The sequence below is a fragment of the Triturus cristatus genome, chromosome 2_2 (assembly GCF_964204655.1).
Source record: "Triturus cristatus chromosome 2_2, aTriCri1.1, whole genome shotgun sequence".
Taxonomy (NCBI): domain Eukaryota; kingdom Metazoa; phylum Chordata; class Amphibia; order Caudata; family Salamandridae; genus Triturus; species Triturus cristatus.
Window position 1 is genome coordinate 428,954,341 of NC_140582.1, and position 21,428 is coordinate 428,975,768.

The 21,428-nt window shown below is 45.1% G+C and overlaps 1 protein-coding gene across 8 annotated transcripts in view; it reads right to left on the reverse strand.

Moving 5' to 3' along the window:
• Positions 1-21,428, reverse strand: part of ELF2 (E74 like ETS transcription factor 2) — a 593,917-nt gene that overhangs the window by 275,396 nt on the left and 297,093 nt on the right. For 4 of the 8 annotated variants that reach the window (XM_085641518.1, XM_085641515.1, XM_085641519.1 and 1 more), the window contains one exon: positions 9,295-9,511. In XM_085641518.1, coding sequence (XP_085497644.1) covers positions 9,295-9,363 — 69 coding nt within the window. In that variant the 5' untranslated portion in view covers positions 9,364-9,511. Of the gene's footprint in view, positions 1-9,294; positions 9,515-21,428 lie in introns of all 8 variants that reach the window. The other 4 variants (XM_085641513.1, XM_085641512.1, XM_085641516.1 and 1 more) reach the window with 1 other exon arrangement.

The following is a 21,428-nucleotide window of genomic DNA, read 5'->3' on the forward strand; positions in this document are numbered from 1 at the left end:
TGCATATGCCCTTTTTTATTAAAAAAACGCAAATCCATTCTTCGGGAGATTTTAAGGAAAGAACAGATCAGAACATGTAGAGCTGCTGTCATTAGGTGTCATGAAGCTCTCTACTCCACTCTCCTGTAGCACCATAAAATTCTGGAAAACAGCAGCAAAAGAATTGGACAAAATTTCCTCATGCCAAGTAGTAATTATACAACCCGTTGACTGACCCTTTACTGTGATCATGGTTTTTTTTATGGTTTTCTTCCTGATCAATGTTTTAAAAAAATAAATAAATAAATAAAAAGATGAATTTTTTAATAACAATATTGTTTATATACACATGCTCATTTAACGTTCAGAATTAGTATTTTATGATGGTTTGCCATCCTTTTATGATTTTTAAAGAATCAATAAAAGTATTTTTTGACTTGACTTGACTATTCTTAACCGTTCTTCGATTGATTGCCCTATAATCAATGCAGGTTCTTAACTCTCCACTCTTCTTCGGGATAAAAAAAAAGTGGAGAAGAGACTGGGGATTGTGAAGGTCTAATGAGTCCATTTGCTAGATACTTTTGTATATACTCCTTCAAATGTTCATCTTCTCGTTCAGTTAAGGCATATATCCGACTGCACGGCAGATTGGATCCCAGTTCCAAATCGATTTTACAATCAAACTCTGTGTGGTGGAAGCTTTTCTGCTTCCACTTCACTAAAAACATCTTGAAACTCTGTATACTCTTCGGGTAAAGTTGTATTTATCACACAAATGGTTGCCTCTCTTTCACTTAGATGAAATGCTGGATTTTTCTCTGAGACTTTTTGGCAACCCATATGACAATTCTCCTTACATAGTTCATGGTGATTGATCGGGCCCCCCCCAATCTATAGTCGGGTTATGTTCCGTGAGCCACGGCAGGCCCAGAATTAGTTGAAACTGCGGAGCATCTATTAAGTTGAACTGTCATTTATCAAGATGTCCATCTTGCGATTCCAACTCCACTGGCTCCGTATGACTCACTATGGGTCCCGACGAAAGATTTGTTCCATCGACAGCTCGGACAGCTTCACTTCTTTCCTTCTTGATTGCCCACAGACCAATCTTCTTGGCAAACATCAAATCGCAAAAAATACCCGTAGCTCCGGAATCTATCATCACGGTGTTTTTTTCCAATATCTTCTTCCGGAACCGTAGGGTCATCATCATTACCAAGTGCGGCACTGCCGATTGTAAAGTGTTTGCTAAGGTATGAGTATTTGGAGCCGTCTTAGATTCTGCAAACCACCAGTCCAACTCCACTTACTGGTGGTGCGAGGCGTTTTCCGACGGTGTTTGCTTGGGCTTCTTTGCACAGTTACGAACAAAATGTCCAGTACCTCCACAATAGAGACATTGTTTATTCACTCGGCGGTGTTCCTTTTCTTCCTTGGAGAGAGGTCCCTGAATGGTTCCAATCTGCATGGGTTCTCCCCCACGGACTGAGTCATTTTCCTTGTTGCCTTCAATTCTAGCTTGGTCAAATCTGGCCACACTTGGATGAAAATCTCGTTTCCTCTCTCCCTTTCTTTCACTTTGGCGGAAGTCGATTGCTAATACCAGATCAATTAACGCTGAGATCTCCATAGGTCTATTTGGCACTTGTGCCAAAACATCTTTTAACTCGTCTTTTAAGCCACGATAAAACACTGCTGCTCGTTTGTTTTCCGGCCATTGTGTTTTGACTACTAACTTGTAAAACTGGGCCAAATATGCCACCAGATCACGACTGCCCTGTTTAATCTCCAATAAACTCATTGTCAGTTGCTTGTGAGACCCTTCTTCTATCTAAAATCCGAAGAAACTCCTTTTTGAATTCTTCCAGATCGTATAAAATTGGATCATTTCTGGTCACCATGGGCATTGACCAAGACGCAGCATCCCCGCTTAAATAGGACAGGATAAATGCCACTCGAGGCTGCGCATCAGGGAAAACTGCTGGACGACACATGAAGTGTAAGGTACATTGTGTCAAGAACACTTGAGCCTTTTGCGGGTCTCCATTGAAACGTTCTGGGGGTGCCAAAGGGATCACTGGAGACAGAGAATGTATAACCTGTGTGATGACCTTAGCTTGAGATTCAGCTTCCTCTTTTGGAACCCCGTCGGAGAATCCGGAATATTTTAAATTGGGATTGGAAACTTAACTACTCATTTTGATAGTTAAATCAGTGGTTTCTTTTCTCAGCTCTCTATTCTCTTCTCTGACCGAGATTAGTTCCCGTTGTATTCCTTCTATGATTTCTCCTAACTTTTTTAAGTCCAGACCTTCCGCCATTCTGCTCAGGTGCCAAATTTAACATGGGCACTTCACTCTGTCAGGTTCGAAACCCTTCTCTAAAGGCGCAGGAGCAGAACGTCGTAAGCTTCCCAATGCCCCACTAAGATTACTCTACATCACGCAATTAACAGCGCATCAGTAAATATAATCTCACGGGGAAAAGGGGATTGGACAGGGAAGAGATGGCCACACCACTTGCTTCTTCTTTTCACTGCTTCCACAGTCTTCTTTCTTCTTCTCTATTTTTTCTAGCTTGGCAGGTAAGTATGTAACTAGAAGGAAAATTCACATATTATTGAGTTTACATGCAACTTCCTATTCTATCTTCCTGAAATGTTACTATTCTTACTGTTCACCTACCCTGTAATGATGTGGCCTATGCTCCTCTTCTATTTATTGTGATTTGCTTCTGTATGCTGTGAACTAAAAATGTGATAATTATTCTTGGTTCTTAGCTTATCCCTAAAATAACCTCTCTCACTTTCTTGCAGGTTACTCACCTTGACAATGCACAGCTGTGGTGTTAAACCTAATTAAACGGGAAGTTGAAACTAATTAACCTCATTCCTCTAGCTTTTTCGGAGCGCTAGTTATTTATGAACTTAGAAGATAATTCTGTAGAATTATAACTTGCATTCTGTTGCAGTTACTTCACTCCAACTAAATATGTATATATTTATCTCTTGCCTCCCTCACTCATCGTTTTTAAATTTCTTATTTAACTTCTTTCTTTTTCTTTAGTGCAACCTTAAACTCGCGGACTAGTGCTGACTACTTTCAATGATCTAAAGGGTGTTCCCTCGATAACAACTCTAGTAATACCCAGCAGCTCCAAATGCGCATGCCCCCAAATGGGAAATCTACATTTCATTCTCTATATTGCGCATGCTCTACAATTTTATTTGGAACAGTCTTACTTGAGAAGGTCCGCACACGCGTGCCCCACCTCCGACAACTGAATTGATATTCGAGCGCAACGCCCGCTTGAACACGTCCATCTAACCGTTGAAGTTCGGTGAAGTGCGCCACAGAACCGGCACGACACCTGGATCTGAATAATTGCGGTCCAGCTCTAGAGCGCCAACCTGTTGCTCAAGTCTCGGATTCCCGGCGGCCATCTTGGTTACGGTACGTGTTGTATATTTGCTCTGCCTACGCTCAGCCTTCTTCTTAAACCTAGCTGTAAGGTCTATTGTGTTTAACCTGAGCCGTTTTACATGGTGTGATTTGACAACCCTGACATATCAGTCCACAATAAGAGTAATCAGAGACACGGTAAAGTTTAAAATGTTTATTTTTAACTACGTGCTCCAAGGTGCAGTACTTTGGCTAATATAAGCAGGCAAATGATTAAAAACAAAACTATCAGCATTGTTACAATACCATAGAAAATGAAGGGAGAAATCATATTAAAAATGATAGTGGAAAACAAGTCCTATCATACTTTGTGAACTACCCTCCCTCGATTAGTAAACTAGTTTTTATAAAACTAATAGAAGGTCTCTAGGCTTGAATGGGGAACCCCATATCTCAAAGATCAGCTTAGGTGAATCACATCACAGGATCAGCTCTGCTCTCTGTGTCTGGAAAGGTTTTCTCCAAGTGTCTGAATCATGCATGCAAATGCAATATTAAAGGCACCCGAGTTTCAGATATTTGCAGCTGTGTGCGTGTTGTGTCTAGAGCGTGGGCCGATCAACCTGAATTCAACAGAATACATTGTTATGTGACCTTCAGTGCTTCTGCACACAGTGTTCAGACTAAGGTCACGGTGCACATCTAGGGATGTGAACAACAGACCGTTCACATGTGAAGAAAAAGCAAGAAAGCAGTTTTACTTGTAATAACAGCTACCTGTAGTGTCGTGTGCAAAAGCAGTAAAGTAGAAAGATGGTGTTTAGCTTCTAAAACGCTTATGCTAACATAGCAATGTTTGTACATAAAACCCAGTCCTCACTACAAGTCGAATTCTATGACCTCAGGTGCCATATCTCTCGGTTAAGTGCCTTGGGATCTGTGTGCCTGATTTCTCCATGGTTCTGAGTGAGGAGGTCCGGCCTAATGAGGAGCTCTTGGTGGAGTATTACTGAGAGATCTAGTAGTGTTGTGTACCAGGGCTGTTGGGCCCAAGTGGGAGTTACTAGTATGAGATATGTATGCCTGAGCATCCAAACCAGAAATGGAAGGAGAGAGAGAGGCGGAAAAAGCACAGTCAAATATCCCTGTCAATTAATCTATTGTGCATTGCACTTGGATAGTGGGTGAAGGAACCTGGAGGCAATGTGGGGGCATTTTGCATTATTTGTTGTTGCAAACAGATCTATTTGTGGAAATCCCCATTTGTGAAAGTAAGGGAGGAGGATTTGGGGGTGGCGTTCCATTTGTGGAGTTGTTGCAGCATCCTGCTGCGGAGGTCGGTAAAATTGTTGTTTGTTCCGGAAGGTGTTCTGCTTACAGACAAATCTTGTGATGTAGGGTCCAGCGCTAAATGGCCGGAGATAGGCATGAGTGCTGTAGAGAGTTTGTCCGCCCCTTGGTTTTGTAGATAGTACATGGTTGTTGTATTGACCGTCCGGACTAGGACAACCTTGCCGATCTGGTGAGGAAGGAACTCTTAACACTAGGTGAACAGCTTGTAGCTCTAGGTAGTTGATGTGAAGAGTTTGGTGCTTGGAATCCCAAATACCCTGAACTGTGAGGACCTGTAAGTATGCACCCTCCAGCCTGTGAGGGATGAGACTGTTGTCAAAGTGATGTGAGGTACAGAGTCTAAAAAAAGCCACCCCTTTAACAGATTTTTGGTGTTCTACCACTGCAGAGAGAGTGGAGTTCAGTCAATACTGGATCTTCTAAATGACCCTGCTACTGTTGAGCTAGTCATTCCTGTAACGGATGCATGTGATGGGGAGCGTGATGTACTATGACAATGCAGGAAGATTCCATGCCCAGGAGCCGTCTCAGCACTGTCCTTACTGTGAGCTGTTAATTGATTTGAAAATGGGATATTATTGTTTGGAAATTTTTAATACATGCAGAATTGGGATAAGCTAATCCTAGGTATGTGTTTAGGATTGCACCCAGATAATTTGTTGAGGTTTTGGGTGAGATTTGGTTCTGAAACCTAATTAATGAAGTAGATCTATGGTAGCTTGTGAGACTTGCTGACACAGATCATGAGTATTGGCTTTGATGAGCCAGTCTTCCAGATAAGGGTATACATGGATGTTTTGTCAGTGCAGATGTGCTGCTACTACTACTGCTAGTCTACACCAGAGATGCAGTAGTGACCCCGAATGGTAGGATTTGAAGTGGTAGCATTTACCTGCTATAACAAATCTTAGCTATTTACAATGTGCTGGGTGTATAGAATGTGGGAACAGGCGTCCTTTAAATCGAGGGCTGCAAGAAAGCGCCGTTTTGGAGGCATGGGATCACATCTTGGAGTCTGACCATATGAAAGTGCTCCGACAGGATGAAGTGTTTTAGGGGTCTTGGATCTAGAATAGGCCGTAAAGGTTCGTCCTTTTTGGGGATTAGACAGTATACTCCCAACCCGTGATGGTGAAGAGAGACGGGTTCTATAGCTCATTTGAGAAGAAGAGCTTGAACTTTCTGTTTCTTAAGCAGTGTTTGATGTTCCAGTGATAATCTGTGGGTGCGAGGTTGGATGTTGGTAGGTGTGGTAATGCGCTCCAGACAATAGCCGTGTTGGATTTTGTCTAATACCCACTGGTCTGATGTTATTGACTGCCAATTGGCCAGACAGTTTTGTAAATGACCCCAGACAGGTGTTGTATGATCAGAGGGAAGGTGAGGAAAGTCACCATTAAGTGGTGGGTGTTCCACTGCATAGAGAAGCACCTTTGCCTCTACTTTTGGCATTGTTGGCCTCCTAGGAGCCTCCAACATAACTTCTGGAGGAGGAATACTGATTTTGGTTATGTTGGCAAGAGGTGGAGGATTCCAAAGTTGTGGTTTTGGAAACCCCACAGTAGTTGTTTGAAGGGACCCCATGGATTTAGCTGTTCGTGTCTTTTTGAAGATTCTCCTCCAGGGCCTAGTCAACTTGAGGCCCACTGAGATGTTCTTTATCAAAGGGTACATTTAGGAGGTTTTGTTGTACCTCTGGCTTGAAGCCTCAAATACACAGCCATGCATGGCGGGGAGGCAGGATGCTGCTGTTAATCCCTCTAGCTGCAGTGTTGGCAGAGTATAGGGCACAACGTATGGAGGTGTTCGATAAAAGCAACAAGTTTTTGTCCCCTTTTTCTGTGCTCATCTCGGAGATGTTGGAGGGGCTTCTCCATTTCGCCCCAGTGAAGACGGTCATATCTGGCAAGCAAACCCAGTGAGTTGGTGATGCGCCAACGGTTTGCAGGTTGGGCCTCCACCCTTTTCCCAGCCATTTCAATGTGCTTGTTTTCCTGGTCAGATGCTGGTGTGCCACTTTTAGCCTGTGGAGCTGTGGTGATCGCTAGCGAATCTGGTGGTACCTGTTCTCTAATATAAATGGAATTTGTGGAATTTGATGCAGAGGGTTTTTATATATTTTTTTTTATCAACCCTGGTTGCTACTATTCTAGCTCTAACAGGGTCTATGATAATGTCTGTGTGGCTTAACATGCCCTTTAGCATGGGTAAGTATTGAGTGCCCCTATGTGTAGACAACAGGGTTTCAAAAAGGAAATCCTCTGTAGAGGTTCTTTGTGCAGCTGCATGTCATGGAAAGGAGCAGCCCTACCTAGTAACGCCTGATATGTAGAGGAATATATATTAGGAGGCAATGGATGTGCGGGGCAGAATTCTGGATCAGTGTCCCGGAGGATCTATATCGTATGTGTCCCAGAGGTCATCATGTGATAGTGTCCCAAAAGAGTCATCCCCTGCATTGTGTCCACCTGTACAATTACCATGTGATCCCTGAGGTGAAATATGTAGGGGATCTTCAACAGACTGTGATGGAGATGGTGAGTCTGATGGTAGTGGAGGTGGCGAGGGTGGCGTAAGAAGCAAAGGGCTAGTTGATTTGTTCATTTTCTTCTTTTTCGGTGGAGTAGGTGAATCAAGTGCCTTTTGAAAAGACAGCTGTCTTTTTGATGATGGCTGTTGGGAGCCAGAGGCTTTTTGAGGATACGTCCATTTTGAGGCTAAATCGGGATCTGCCTTTGTCAACAATCCTATTTCTCCAATAATTTATGGAGAATAGGCTCCACTGGATTTTCGGTAGGCTTTTTCGAAGCAGGCCTGGTAGGTTTTGGATCCAAGCCGTGTTTGTGTTTCGGCATTGAAGTTCCACACGGTATTGAAGCGGTGGATGTGGACAGTCGGCTTGGCACCGATGGGCGGGTAGGTGCCGGGGTTGTCGGCTCCGAAAGCTTCGGCTGATATTTCAGTGCCGAGCATGAGAGCGGGGCATCCAAACCAGCAACCCATGGCCAAGAGGCAGTGGTGGGTCGAAGGCCTCTTGTTCAAAAGTTGCTGCCTATTTTTTCGAATACTTAACAGGGGATTGAGGGGCAGGGGGTACAGTACTCACTGCTTGAGCCTCCGGCTTTACATCCATGATCCCGAAATAGAGTTTGTGTTCGGATTAAGAACTGGCCTCAGAGAAACCCTCTTCTTCCACTACGGAAGTTTCACTGTGGTGTTCTTCACCAATGTCTTCATGCCCGAAGCGGTCGGGAGTGTCCTCGGTACTCCTCCGCTGCATTTCGAGCAGGCATGCCCAACAGTCTCGCAGGGTCTTCTTCGAGCAGAAAGACCGATAGGCCTCACCATAAGAATCCCTGTGTTCCGGTGACAAACAGAGGTTACAGACCTGATGGAAGTCAGTGCGTGGGTATTTGGCATGGCAGCGAGAACAGAAATTAAAAAGCGCCCATTCTGTTACCAGCAGAACATTCTATGGAGGACCTGACAGACTGAGCTCAAATGCCCTGAAGGGAAAGGCCCTGAAGGGGCCACAATGGAAGCGTGTCGACTTGACGAGATAATGTATCTCGATATGCCGATTGGTAAAACACGATCGAAAACAATACCATTGCGGGTTAGAGTGTAATAGGACCCAAACAGAGATCGGTAACAGTCTTGACCCAGAGCACAGGCACACACGTCTGAACCTGCCGGCAGAAAGTAAACATTTTAACAATGGAGTCGATGCCCATGCGTATTATCACCAAGAGGAGAAATCACTCAACTTGTTTTTCTTTGAGAAGTCTTTCAACTTCACACATCCAGATCCAACACTAGCTGGCAGAAGTATGCAAAGCATGCGTTTCTACAGCTACACATGCCTCGAACACAAAAGACCGAAAAGGTAATACCAGCAAACTGGGAAATACACCAATAAAAATTGTTTTTAAAACAATGACGACATGCCCTAAATAATACATAAAAAGACTCCAAATTCAGCCATACAAAATAAAGGATAAATTAAGGGAAGTAACTACTAATGCTACAAATATTAGTCTCAATTGATGTTTTGAGACAACCACATGTCCAAAGGAAAATACATGGTAGGCACCCCGGCAGTGGCAGGGAAATAGTCGTTACAGAATTGAAACTGTAGAACATGCATGATTCGCGACAAAATTTGCGTGAGAATACTATCAAATAGGGACTACTTTCAGAAAAACAAGCATAAGAAACCTTTAGCTTTCTGGAAGTGAGTCCAATCGCTGTTTCGTGGGCAACTGAGTAAAAACAGTGGAAAACGTGAACTGGAACTGAAATTAAGAAACTATTAAAAATACAAGGCTCCAACCATTAACCAAATATTAAAAGAGTCTTACAGCAAGTTAGTGTTTGAAAAAAGTTAGTTAATAGTGTTAACAGGTTTAAGCTAATATGCAAAGAAAACGTGATGGTATGTATGGAACATGATTTGTTATGGACACATCTACAAATTAAAAAAATATTTTGGAAAAAAACTGGAATCAGCAGTGCACAGTGAAAAATACTGAAAAGATTTCCAATATTAATTTCTTACCTGTTTCACTTCCTCTGCTCCATAACTAGAAAACGCAGATCCACCACTGTCAACAACTCCTGAGGTCATGGTGCACAACCCAATGGTCGGATTGTTTTAACCAATGTGGACCAAGCTCTGAAAGTCTCCCAAAGTGTCAATCAGTCTCGGAGGCTTTCCCGCACAACTCAATGCAAATGTCTTGAAATTCACTCCTCACCCACAGCTGTTAAACATTCTGCTGGAAAGAAGGACGGATATGTTACTTAAAACCCACAAACAAACTGGGTGTTTGCTTTGGTAAAAATATTAATTTCCGTTTCGTACACGAGAACTGATTTGCCAATATCATTTTATTAAACAGATTATACATGCTATGCATTAAAACCTATCCAAGATTCAGGAGTACAAAATATCCCTATTTGTGATTATTCATGCTTTCCAACTTGCATATTATGATTAACAATCTCATTCGAATCAAACTACTGGTCTTGTTTAACGCTTACTGTCACTTTACAGCACAATGGCTATCAAAAGAGCCACAAAATTCTTACTGAATCGCTTCTGTGAGCTTATGCAATAGGTGTTATTACTACCCAACGCAACAGTACGCATTTTTTTAACCTTATGAGAATGAGAGGAGTGGACGTATCAGGATGTGAACCTGCGACCTAAACGCTATACACAACAACATATTACAGAGGATGCACACAGGATGAAATACCATTTACACACCAGTTTTAACTTACTCATTTAAGTGTGCATAACAGTGATTCCAACTAAGTTCCATAGATGATCAGATGCACGAGCCAATCTTTCAAGTTAGCATATACTGGGGGCTTCTCTATCTTGTGAAGTCATGCAAGTCTGAAGCAGCAGATCTCGGGGGGAAGAGCGAATGAGAAGATAGACTGGTGAGTGTTAAGAACTTTCTGAAGACTTGTAGATCAAGTTAAAACAAGTTCTTTAATGAATTCACCAACACATGCTCCCGAGTAGGCGGAGCGCAAGGTAAGCAGCTACTCCGTGAAGCATCAGCTGTCAAAGTGCCAGTTGACAGATGGTGACAGCACAGGCGGTAAGGAGTCCACGGAGGGACACTGGAATGCACTAACAACTACGGTGTCCACGCAGGGACACCGGAATGTAAGACACAACACATCCTCCCCCTTCGGAAAAGAAAGCGAGGAAGAGAAAGGGAGAGAGAGGAATGGGGGAAGATAGATAGATAGAAGGAAAGAAAAAAGAAAGGAAGGTAACCCTGGAATGCAACAAGTGGTATACTTTGAACACACATGAGAGGCTACTCACAAATGTAATCTGAAAGTTTATCAGGTGGCAACAACCTTCTACCTGCCCTGCTCGTGCTGACGGGTAGTGGAGTGTCATGGAAGGACGTAGATGGCAACTGTCTTCTGACTCTTTCCGCGGTGTCACGATTAGGTAAAGCACGTACGGGTTCAAATGTGGGCTGCGTAATGGTGCTGTGAGCCGTGGTGTTGGAGGTGGGAAGCTCATAGTCAGATTCACTGTCTGACACTCCATGGTATGCATTGCTGTGTTTGCCGTTTGTGGGAAACTCACTGGAGTGATCAGAGGGTAAGGTATCGTTGGGGTGCTTTGTGGTCTGTCTGCAGGCGGAGAGGGCAGAGAAGTTCCACAACCTTCCATCGGTCAAGAGAGCGGAATTGCAGAACACCTTGCGCACTGATGGGGTGGGGTGTAGCTGTCCTACCCCTTGCTTATGTGCCCACTTCTTTTGACCTTGCCCGTGTCCCCTACAATGAGCTCCACTGGTTTACACCCATGCTTGAGGTCGTACTTTGCCTTGCAACTGGACTGTGCTAGCACCAACCTTTCTCTGACACGGTCAGCTGACCAGTGTACTCTTTTCGCCGCTTTGACCCTACCCACATTGTCCTTGGACAATGGAGTCCTGCCCCGCAAAAGTTCAAAAGGGCTGCGACCGGTGGTGTCACTAGGTGTAATGCGATAAGCCCAAAGTGTTTTGAGTAGCTCTTGTTTCCAGCTTAGTTTGTTGCTACTGGTCAAGTAGACTATGCCTTTGATGACTCTGTTAAAGCGTTCAACTGCACCGTTGCCCGCTGGGTGGTAAACTGAAGTGGTTTTATGCTCAATTTGGTTTCTTTGTATGCAAGTCTTGAATGTGTCGGACATGAAGTGTGCCCCGTTGTCACTGACAATCTGTTTCGGGAGAACCTCCCGTGTGAATACATCGTCAGGAAATTTGACTATGCTCAAGGCATCAGGTTTATTGACAAACTTAAGCTCGGGCCACTTGGTAAAATGGTCGATGTGGACTATTACGTACCACTGCGCCAAGCGTTCTGGTATGGGACCCATGATGTCCACACCAATCCTCTCCCATGGCACGGATGGGCAAGGAATGGGGTGCAGTGGAGGTCTGAACGTGACCTGAGTTTTATCAGAATTGAGGCAGTGTGCGCAATCCCTGACCATCCTCTCTATTGCTAAACTAATGTCGGGCCACCAGTATGTTATTTTTTACCCTGCATTTGGTTTTCCAATGACTAAATGCCCCTTGTGACACAAATTAAGTATCCTCATCCTGAGGCTACTGGGAGGTATCACTCTTCCACCTCTTAATAACAATCCATTCTCGTGCGACAGCTCAATTTTGACCTCCCAAAAGTGTTGTAGTGGTTCAGGTAGTTTGTTCTTGCATGACCACCCTTTGGCTAACATTTTTATAACCTGGCATAAAACAATGTTCTTGGCTTGCTCAGTAAGCTAGTCCTCCCTTGAGATGCCGTTACATTTTTCAAGTACGTTGGCTATGCATGACTCTTTGGTCTCGGACATTTGGTCATTGTCAGTTAGTCCAACTTGCATCCTGCTCAAAGAGTCCGCCACAACATTATTCACCTCTGGAACATATTGAATGTTGTACATATAATCAAACAAGCACACAGATAACCTAGCCAGTCTAGGTGATGCTGCGTATAACCCCTTAGTGGTGAATATTTTCATTAGGGGCTTGTGGTCCGTGCATAAGGTGACTGCTGCCCCAAACAAATGATCTAAAATGTTCTAAAGCCCACACGCACACTAGTGCTTCATGCACTATGACCGAGAATATTTCCTCAGCTGGGGTCAACGAGCGTGAAACAAAAGCTATGGTATATTCCACACCTTTAGCATTCTTCTGGGTAAGTACAGCGCCCAAACCCTTTGAACTGGCGTCTGTAGTAGGAATATGCTACTTACCAGTATGCATCTGTTCTTGGCATGTAGAGCTGCAGATCTATACACTGTGCATAGATCGCCATCTGGTGTTGGGCCCGGATGTTTGCAGTTTGTTTTTCTTCTTGGACAATCTTTGGAAGTCACGAGTTCGGTGACTCCTCCTTCGGTCCGTACTGCGCATGGGCTTCGGCTCCATCCTCAGATTGTTTTTCGCCAGCAGGGAAAAGATGGAGCGTAGTGATAATAGTAAAGAAACCCATGTGTGTTGTATCTAAATAAGATAGACTGGAACTGATACAGGTAGCCGGGGAGGCGGGTGGGCGTGTATAGATCTGCAGCTCTACATGCCAAGAACAGATGCATACTGGTAAGTAGCATATTCCGTTCGAGGCATATGAGCTGCAGATTATACACTGTGCATAGATTATATAGCAGTACCCAACCCTAGCGGCGACCACCGGTATCCGTTGCAGTGGTTTGAAACAGTGTCTTTAGTACAGCCTGGCCCACACTAGCTTGTTGTTTGGAGTGCACGTCTACACAGTAATGTTTTGTGAAGGTGTGCTGTGTTGACCATGTGGCTGATTTGCAGATGTCATCTAAGGGTATGTTCCCTAGAAAAGCCATAGAAGCCCCTATCTTTCTTGTAGAGTGGGCTTTAGGTGGAACAGATAATGTTCTTTTTGCTTTGTGATAGCAAATTTGTATGCACTTTACAATCCACCTAGCTATCCCTGATTTTGAGATGGGGTTGCCTTTATGCGGTGGAGAGAAGGAGACAAACAATTGTTTAGTCTTTCTGAAAGGTTGCGTTCTTTGTATGTAGTAAAGTAAAGCAAAGCCCTTTTAACATCAAGTGTATGTAGAGCCCTTTCCGCAACAGATTGAGGTTGCGAGAAAAAAAACGGTAATTCCACCGATTGATTGAGATGGAAGGGGGAAATGACCTTAGGCAGAAATTTTGGATTTGTGCGAAGTATCACCTTGCTGTGATGTATCTGTAGAAAGGGTTCTTGTATAGTGAACGCTTGTATTTCACTAACCCTTCTAAGGGAAGTGATAGCTACGAGGAAAGCTGTTTTCCAAGTAAGGAACTGTAGCTCACATTTATGCATTGGTTCGAAAGGCGGACCCATCAGCCTTGTAAGAACTACGTTTAGATTCCACACAGGTGAGGGTGGTGCCCTGGGCGGAATTACTCTTTTAAGGCCTTCCATGAAGGCTTTAATAGCAGGCACTCTGAAAAGTGACAAATGCTGTCTGTTTTGCAGGTAAGCAGCAATTGCTGCTAGGTGTAGACAGATGGATGAGTATGCCAGGTTACACCTTTGAAGATGGAGCAGGTAGCATATGATGTGCTGTATGGATACATCTAAAGGGTTGATTATATTGTTACGGCAGTAAGCAACAAATCTCTTCCACTTTGCGGCATAGCATGCTCGAGTGGTAGGACGTCTGGCTTCCCTGATAATGTTCATGCAATCAGGGGGAAGGTTAAGGTATCCAAATTCTAAGATTTCAGGAGCCAGATCGCAAGGTTGAGCTGAGCTGGGTCCTGGTGCCTGATCTCTCCATGGTTCTGGGTTAGGAGGCATGGGGACAGGTGCAGTTTTTGGTGTGGTACCACTGAGAGCTGTAGTAGTGTGGTGTACCACGGCTGCCTGGCCCATGTTGGAGCTACCAGAATGAGTGTGAGGGAGTGCTGTTGTAGCTTCCTTACCACTAATGGAATTAGCGGGAGAGGTGGAAAGGCGTATGCAAATTTGCCTGACCAGTTCATCCATATCGCATTGCCTCTGGACAATGGGTGTGGGTATCTGGCGGCGAAGCTTGGGCATTTTTTTGTTTTCGAGGGTGGCGAAGAGATCTATCTGAGGATGCCCCCACTTGTGAAAGAATGGGTGAAGAACTTGTGGGTGCAGTTCCCATTCGTGCATTTGCTGCGTTTGTCTGCTGAGCAGATCTGCCATGGTGTTTTGTATACCTGGGACGTGTTGTGCCAGGAGAAAGATTTTCTGTGGGATTGCCCATCTCCATATGCTCTGTGCTAAGCGAGAGAGCTGGGGAGAGTGTGCCCCCCCTGTTTTTGAATATAATACATTGCAGTCATATTGTCTGTGCGAATGAGGACTGCTTTGGCTGAGATTTGTTTCTGAAACGATTTCAGGGCTAGAAAGATCGCCAATAACTCCAGATGGTTGATGTTGAGTAACCTTTGTTGTGGCGTCCATACACCTTGCACTGTGAGGTGTAATAGGTGCGCTCCCCAGCCGGAGAGCGATGCGTCCGTCGTTAGAATCACCTGAGGAACCGGGTCCAGGAACGGTCACCCTTTGGAAAGGTTTGTGGTGTTCCACCACTGCAGAGAGCGATGGGAGCGACCGTCCACCAACATCAGATCCGTCAGCTGTCCCTGGGCCTGGTTCCACTGGCGTGCTAGGCACTCTTGGAGTGGATGCATGTGGAGTCTTGCATGAGGCACTATGAAGATGCAAGTTGCCATCATCCCTATTAGCTTCATAAACACCCTTGCTGGGAGAGAGTGCTGAAGAATGAATCTTTGGCGCAAGGCTTGTATGCTTGCGATTCTGGCTGAATTGGGATAGGCTACAGCTTTTGAGGTGTCTATAGTGGCACCGAGGTATTGCTTTGTGTGAGACGGTATCAGCTGGGACTTTTGGTGGTTCACCGTGAAGCCTAGCTGGTGGAGTAGTTGGATGGTAGTGTTTGTATGTTGCACACACTGGTTGTAGGACACGGCTTTTATTAGCCAGTCGTCCAAGTAAGGGAAGACGTGAATGTGTTGTCTTCTGAGGTGTGCCGCCACTACTGCTAGGCATTTGGTAAACACTCGTGGTGCGGTTGTGACCCCGAAGGGGAGAACCTTGAACTGATAATGTTGGCCGTCCACCACAAATCTGAGGTACTTTCTGTGAGAAGGGTGTATTGGAATATGAAAGTATGCGTCTTTCAAGTCCAGTGTAGTGAGAAAGTCACCCTGGCAGAGGAGTGGGAGAACTTGTTGGAGAGTTACCATGTGAAAATGGTCTGAATGTATGTATGCATTTAGAGGCCGGAGGTCTAGAATGGGCCGTAGGGTCTCGTCTCTCTTTGGTATCAGAAATACAGAGAGTAGACCCCTAAATTTTTCTGATTGACGGGGACCTGCTCTATAGCTTGTTTTTGCAGGAGGGAGATTACCTCTTGTTTCAGCAGTGTGGTATGTTCTTGTGACATTGTACGGTGCCTGGGTGGAATATTTGGGGGGGTAGATGTTAGTTCGAGACAGTACCCTGCCCTAATAATTTGGGTCACCCATTTGTCTGATGTTATGGTCTCCCAGGTTTGAAAAAAAGTCTTGTAGTCTGCCCCCGACTGGAGTGGAATGGTCTGGGGGAGCGGGATAAGTCATTGCGTGGGCGGTGTGGCAGAATGGGCGGTGTTGGTTTTGCCCCTGCCTTTATTATTGTTCCCTCTATATCCACCTCTTTGATAGCCGTTTGAGAAGGTAGTCTGAGGAGGGGACTTGTAGGACGTAGAGGCGCTATCGGCAGAGTAATCTCTGCCAGTGCCTCGAAAGGAGGAACGGTGAAAGGAGCGTCTAGGGGTGTGGGATTGTAATGCCCCCATAGACTTCGCCGTAACTGTATCCTTCTTCATTTTTTCCAGGGCTTCGTCTACTTTTGGGCCAAATAAGTGTTGTTGGTCAAAAGGGTGGTTCAATATAGATGCTTGGACCTCCGGCTTAAAGCCTGAGATTCTGAGCCAGGCGTGGCGGTGAAGCAGAACACTGGTGTTTATAGCCCTGGAAACTGTCTGCTGCGTCAAGGGCACATTTAATAGAGGTGTTGGTAATGAACTTTCCCTCTTGTATCAGTTCATGAGCCTTATTTTTATATTTCTCTGGGAGGTGTTGCATGATAGCCTCCAGCTCATCATAGTGCGCTCTGTCGTAGCGTGCCAGCAGCGCTTGCGTGTTGGCGATGCGCCACATATTGGCTGCTTGCGAGGCAGTGCTTTTGCCTGACGCATCTAAGAGCTTGGACTCCTTATCGGGTGGTGGAGCCTCACCTGATGACTGAGAATTGGATCGCTTCCTAGCTGTGGATACCACTAATGAGTCTAAGGGAGCAGGTCCTTTAATATAGGCAGGATCTGTGGGGGCTGCCTTATATTTCTTTTCTATTCTGGGGTTTTAGACCCTAGCCCTGACTGGGTCCTTGAAAACCTCTGCCGCATGTTTGGTCACATCTTTAAGCATGGGTAATATGGCAGTAGATTTATCTGCGATGTCAAAAGTGTCAAGTAGGAAGTCTTCCTCAACTGGATCACTGTGTAACTCCACCCCATGATAATGTGCCGCCCGTTGTAACAAGTGGTGGAACCCCAGGGAGTCCTCCGGTGGAGATGGCCTGGATGGATAAAGATCATCCTGAGGCACATCTGGGACATCTGGATTGTGGTAATCCTCCCATGGGTCTGGTGTTCCCCGAGGAGTGGGGTCCTGTGGGGCATCTGTTGGATCATAATATGGATCCCCTTGGTCATCAGGGTCTGGAGACGGGGTTGGAGAGCGATGAGGCAAGGGTGGAGAAGGTGGAGGCGGAGATGGGGGAGGTGGAGGAGGATGTGGAGGTGGTGGGGAGGGTACTCTGAAAGGGGATGTGGCAGAGTCCTTCAGTTTTGGCGGTGGAGGAGGAGCTGGCTTGTCTAAATGTCTTTTCTTGGAAGACAAAGTCAAATGTCCAGTCTTTGGATCCTTTGTTAAAGTCTTTTGACGAGGATCTGGCGTGAATAGCTCCTCCGGCACAGATTCCTCTGTCGGTGCCGATGTTTTCGGAGCAGACGGCTTCGTTGGTTTATCCGTGCCATGCTTTTTCGGGGCCTCCGCTTTTTTGTTCGGTGCCGAGGCAGGCTTCGGCACGGGAGCGTCGGTGCCGAGGGATTTATGTTTGGTCGGCACCGAGAGGCCAGGTTTCGACACCGATGGCTTCAGAACGGAGCTTGGTGTGGTTTTCTTCGGTGCTGAAGGGTGTTTTTCGGCGCCGCTAGCAGGCTGGCTCGAACCCGAGCCGCCGGGAGACTTATGATGCCTCTTCACCGGGGCTGAAGGTGGGGTGATAGAAGCGGTATGCTTGGTTTTCCCTAGGCCCGGAGGCGAAGGTGTAACCGGAGTCTCTTTCGGTATGGGCGTGGGAGTGGGAGGGGGGTAGAGTACTCACGACCCTCTGCGCCGGTGTGATCTCCTCCACGTCGGAGTCGTCGACCTCGGAAGCGCTGACATCGTCCTCCTGTTCGGTGTGCTGCTGTCCCGAAGCTCCGGTGTCTTCTCCGAAGATGTCCGGTGGAGCCGAGGTCGATGAGTGCGCCATGGTGCGCCGAGCTCGTCGATCCCGAACAGTCTTTTTCGATCGAAAAGACTTGCAGGCGGGGCAGTCTCGGGCCTCGTGTTCGGGAGAGAGGCAGAGGTTGCACACCTGATGTAGATCGGTGTGGGGAAATTTAGATCCACATTTTGGGCATTTCTTGAAGGGAGTCCTTTCCATCGGCCGAGACCGGAGTCGAGATAGGCCCGAAGGCCGCTGCCGATGCCTGGAATCGAGGAAGTGCCGAAGAGAGAGATGGAGAAGATGATTCCGTCTGAAGAATCTCGATGGACGAGGATTATTCGTTGAAGGTCGAACTGGAGAGGTTCGAAGCCGGAGCACGAAGTATTACATCCGAGCCCGATGGTGGAAAAAAACAATCTGAGGATGGAGCCGAAGCCCATGCGCAGTACGGACCGAAGGAGGAGTCACCGAACTCGTGACTTCCAAAGATTGTCCAAGAAGAAAAACAAACTGCAAACATCCGGGCCCAACACCAGATGGCGATCTACGCACAGTGTATAATCTGCAGCTCATATGCCTCGAACACAAAGTTTTCCAGTAATGGGTCGAAACCTTGTAAGGGTAAAGCAGTGCACATTTCCTTTTTGAGGGAATTGAAGGCCTGATGAGACACATCTGTCCATTCAAACTTGTTTTTTAGTTTGAGTAGTTGCCGCAAAAAATAAGTCTTGTGTGAAAAGTTTTAGATGAACTTTGCGTAAAATTCTACTAGTCCCAGGAAGGATCGCAGCTCATCCTTGTTGTTAGACACTGGAGCATTTTTAATGGCTTGCAGAAGTTCTCCTTTTGGGATGATACCGTCGCCAGTGATCTCATGACCGAGATAGCTAACTGAATTGCATGCGAACTTGCATTTTAAGTGCTCGGCAGTCAAACCTTTTGTATTCCAGGATTTCTAACACTTGGTTGAAATTACTGTTGTGTTCCTCCCTAGTTTTGCCCAACCCCAGGATATCATCCTGGAACAATAGTATGCCAGAAACTCCATCAAAGATGTTATGCATGAGTCTCTGAAACATCGCAGCAGCAGAAGCCAAACCAAAGGGTATCCTAGTAAACCAGAAACACCCAAATGGCGTGATAAAGGTGGTTAGCTTCTTGCTGTCATGATGTAGAAAAGAAAAATGCCAGTGCTGCTACTGCCTTCAGACTCTATTCATAGCGCATTGAAACAAAACCAATGTCACAACAACCACTGTTTCCGTTGGATTTAATCCAAAGTTTTGCACGTTACATTAGAATTTTGACAACACCACAACACATTGTCGACATCTTTACATTTTTATCAAAAAGTTTTTTAAACATATAAAACAAACCACCCTTTTCCCCTCACACTCTGAAAAGACTACTTCACTTTCCATCCAACTTCACTTGTGCACACTCTCAACAAACTATTCACTCGATCAAAGACACCAACACTGTCAATCTATCACTACACACCACTCACACCACTCTTCACTTCCAATCGTATATCCACTCAAACTCCTTTTTCAAATTGTTTTGCTAGACAGACACTTATTACAAAAAAAAATAATAGTAATTTTTTAGTCCACAACACTTAGTACAAAAAAATACAAAACACCAAGAAAAAGCCATCAACAAAATAGATTGGACTGAATTGCAGACATATACAAGTTTTATATTTGATTGGCCTAAACACCGTGGTCTACGCGTTTCGAATCCCTCCAGATGTGGGGATTTCCATCAGGACCAGAAAAGCTTCTCCACTAGTCGAAACTCAATCGTTCATATATCAACTGCCACTCTTGGGACATGCTGAGGATGGCGTGGAGCCGGTGGCAGATCAAAATGTTGTTTACATATCTGATTAAATCTTGGTCTTCTCCCGACCCAGTTATAACGGCACAAGCTGTGAGGAGGCGCTTGGCAGTAATCTCCAAATATATCTTGAATGTTCCCACGGGGAAGTCTCTCTGTTTCTTCTCTCCGGAATTGATAGAGTAAGAGGATTACTTCACAGCAGTAATCCATTCCGGAGAGAAGAAACAGAGAGACTTCCTCGTGGGAACATTCAAGATATTGTTGGAGATTACATGTCTGCAATTCAATCCAATCTATTTTGATGATGGCTTTTTCTTGGTTCTTTGTGTTTTTTTGTACTAAGTGTTGTGGACTAAAGATTTTTTGTTGTTGTAATAAGTGTCTATCTAGCAAAACAATTTGAAAAAGGAGTTTGAGTGGATGTACGATTGGAAGTGAAGAGTGGTGTGAGTGGTGTGTAGTGATAGATTAACAGTGTTGGTGTCTTTGATCGAGTGAATGGTTTGTTGAGAGTGTGCACAAGTGAAGTTGGATGGAAAGTGAAGTAGTCTTTTTTCAGAGTGTGAGGGGAAAAGGGTGGTTTGTTTTATATGTTTAAAAAACTTTTCGATAAAAATGTAAAGATGTCGACAATGTGTTGTGGTCAAAATTCTAATGTAAATTGTGCAAAACTTTGGATTAAATCCAACGAAAACAGTGGTTGTTGTGACATTGGTTTTGTTTCAATGCGCTATGAATAGTGTCTGAAGGCAGTAGCAGCACTGGCGTTTTTCTTTGTTATTGGAGTATAGTAGGCTTGGCCTTGCTGTGTAGGAGCCAAACCCTGCATTGGTCTCTCGTCATGATGTAGAGGCACCTGGTGGTAGGCGGACTTCAAGTCAATGGTGGAGAACCACTTAACCCCCTTAGTCGTAGCCAACATTTCGCTAATTTTGGGGAGAGGAAACTGATCAACAAGTATATTGTCATTGAGGTCTCGCAGATCCACACATAACCTCAATTTGCGATTAGGTCGTTTGGCAAGGACTAAGGGCGCGACCCACTCCAAAGCTTCAACTTTTTCGATGATACTGTCCTCTAGAAGCTTGTCCAGTTGTGCCTTCACCTCATCCTTTATGGAAGATGGGAGGTTTCTCGCTTTATGTAACACAGGTGTAGCATACGGCTTAACTTTGATTTTATGTTGGTACCCTTTAAGAGCACCCACCTCCCCACTAAATACTCTAGAGTATTTGCTCAATAAGGATTTGGCATACTCATCGTTGCTTGAAACAACTAACACAGGGTCGTTTTGCTGGGGTCGAGTATTATTCCAAGATTGCCCTAGTCCATCCACCCAAGTACAGAGGGACCCACTTTGGACACAGTTTTCCAGTAGACTCTCTCCCCTTGAATGCAAAGCTTAGCTTCCTGAAACCATATACATCCATAGGGTCACCCGTGAATGACCTGATGGTGATGTCGGCCTTATCAAGTTGTTCACCTATGCAGGGTTTGAACTTTTCTTCCCAGACTTTCTATTGACGATAGTGTATGGGGAACTTGAGTCCGCAACGATACGGATGTCAACACCCCCAATGGTCATGTTGCATACAGGTTTCTTTGTCTTGGAGGTACTAGTTTCACTGATTCTACCCACTTGCTCATCATCAACGTTCAGCACAAACATGGTTGACGTCATCTTCATCAGACATGTCTTGGTAGTTTGCATCTCCCTCATCAACTATTTTGACTGAACGTGTGTTACGTTTCCGG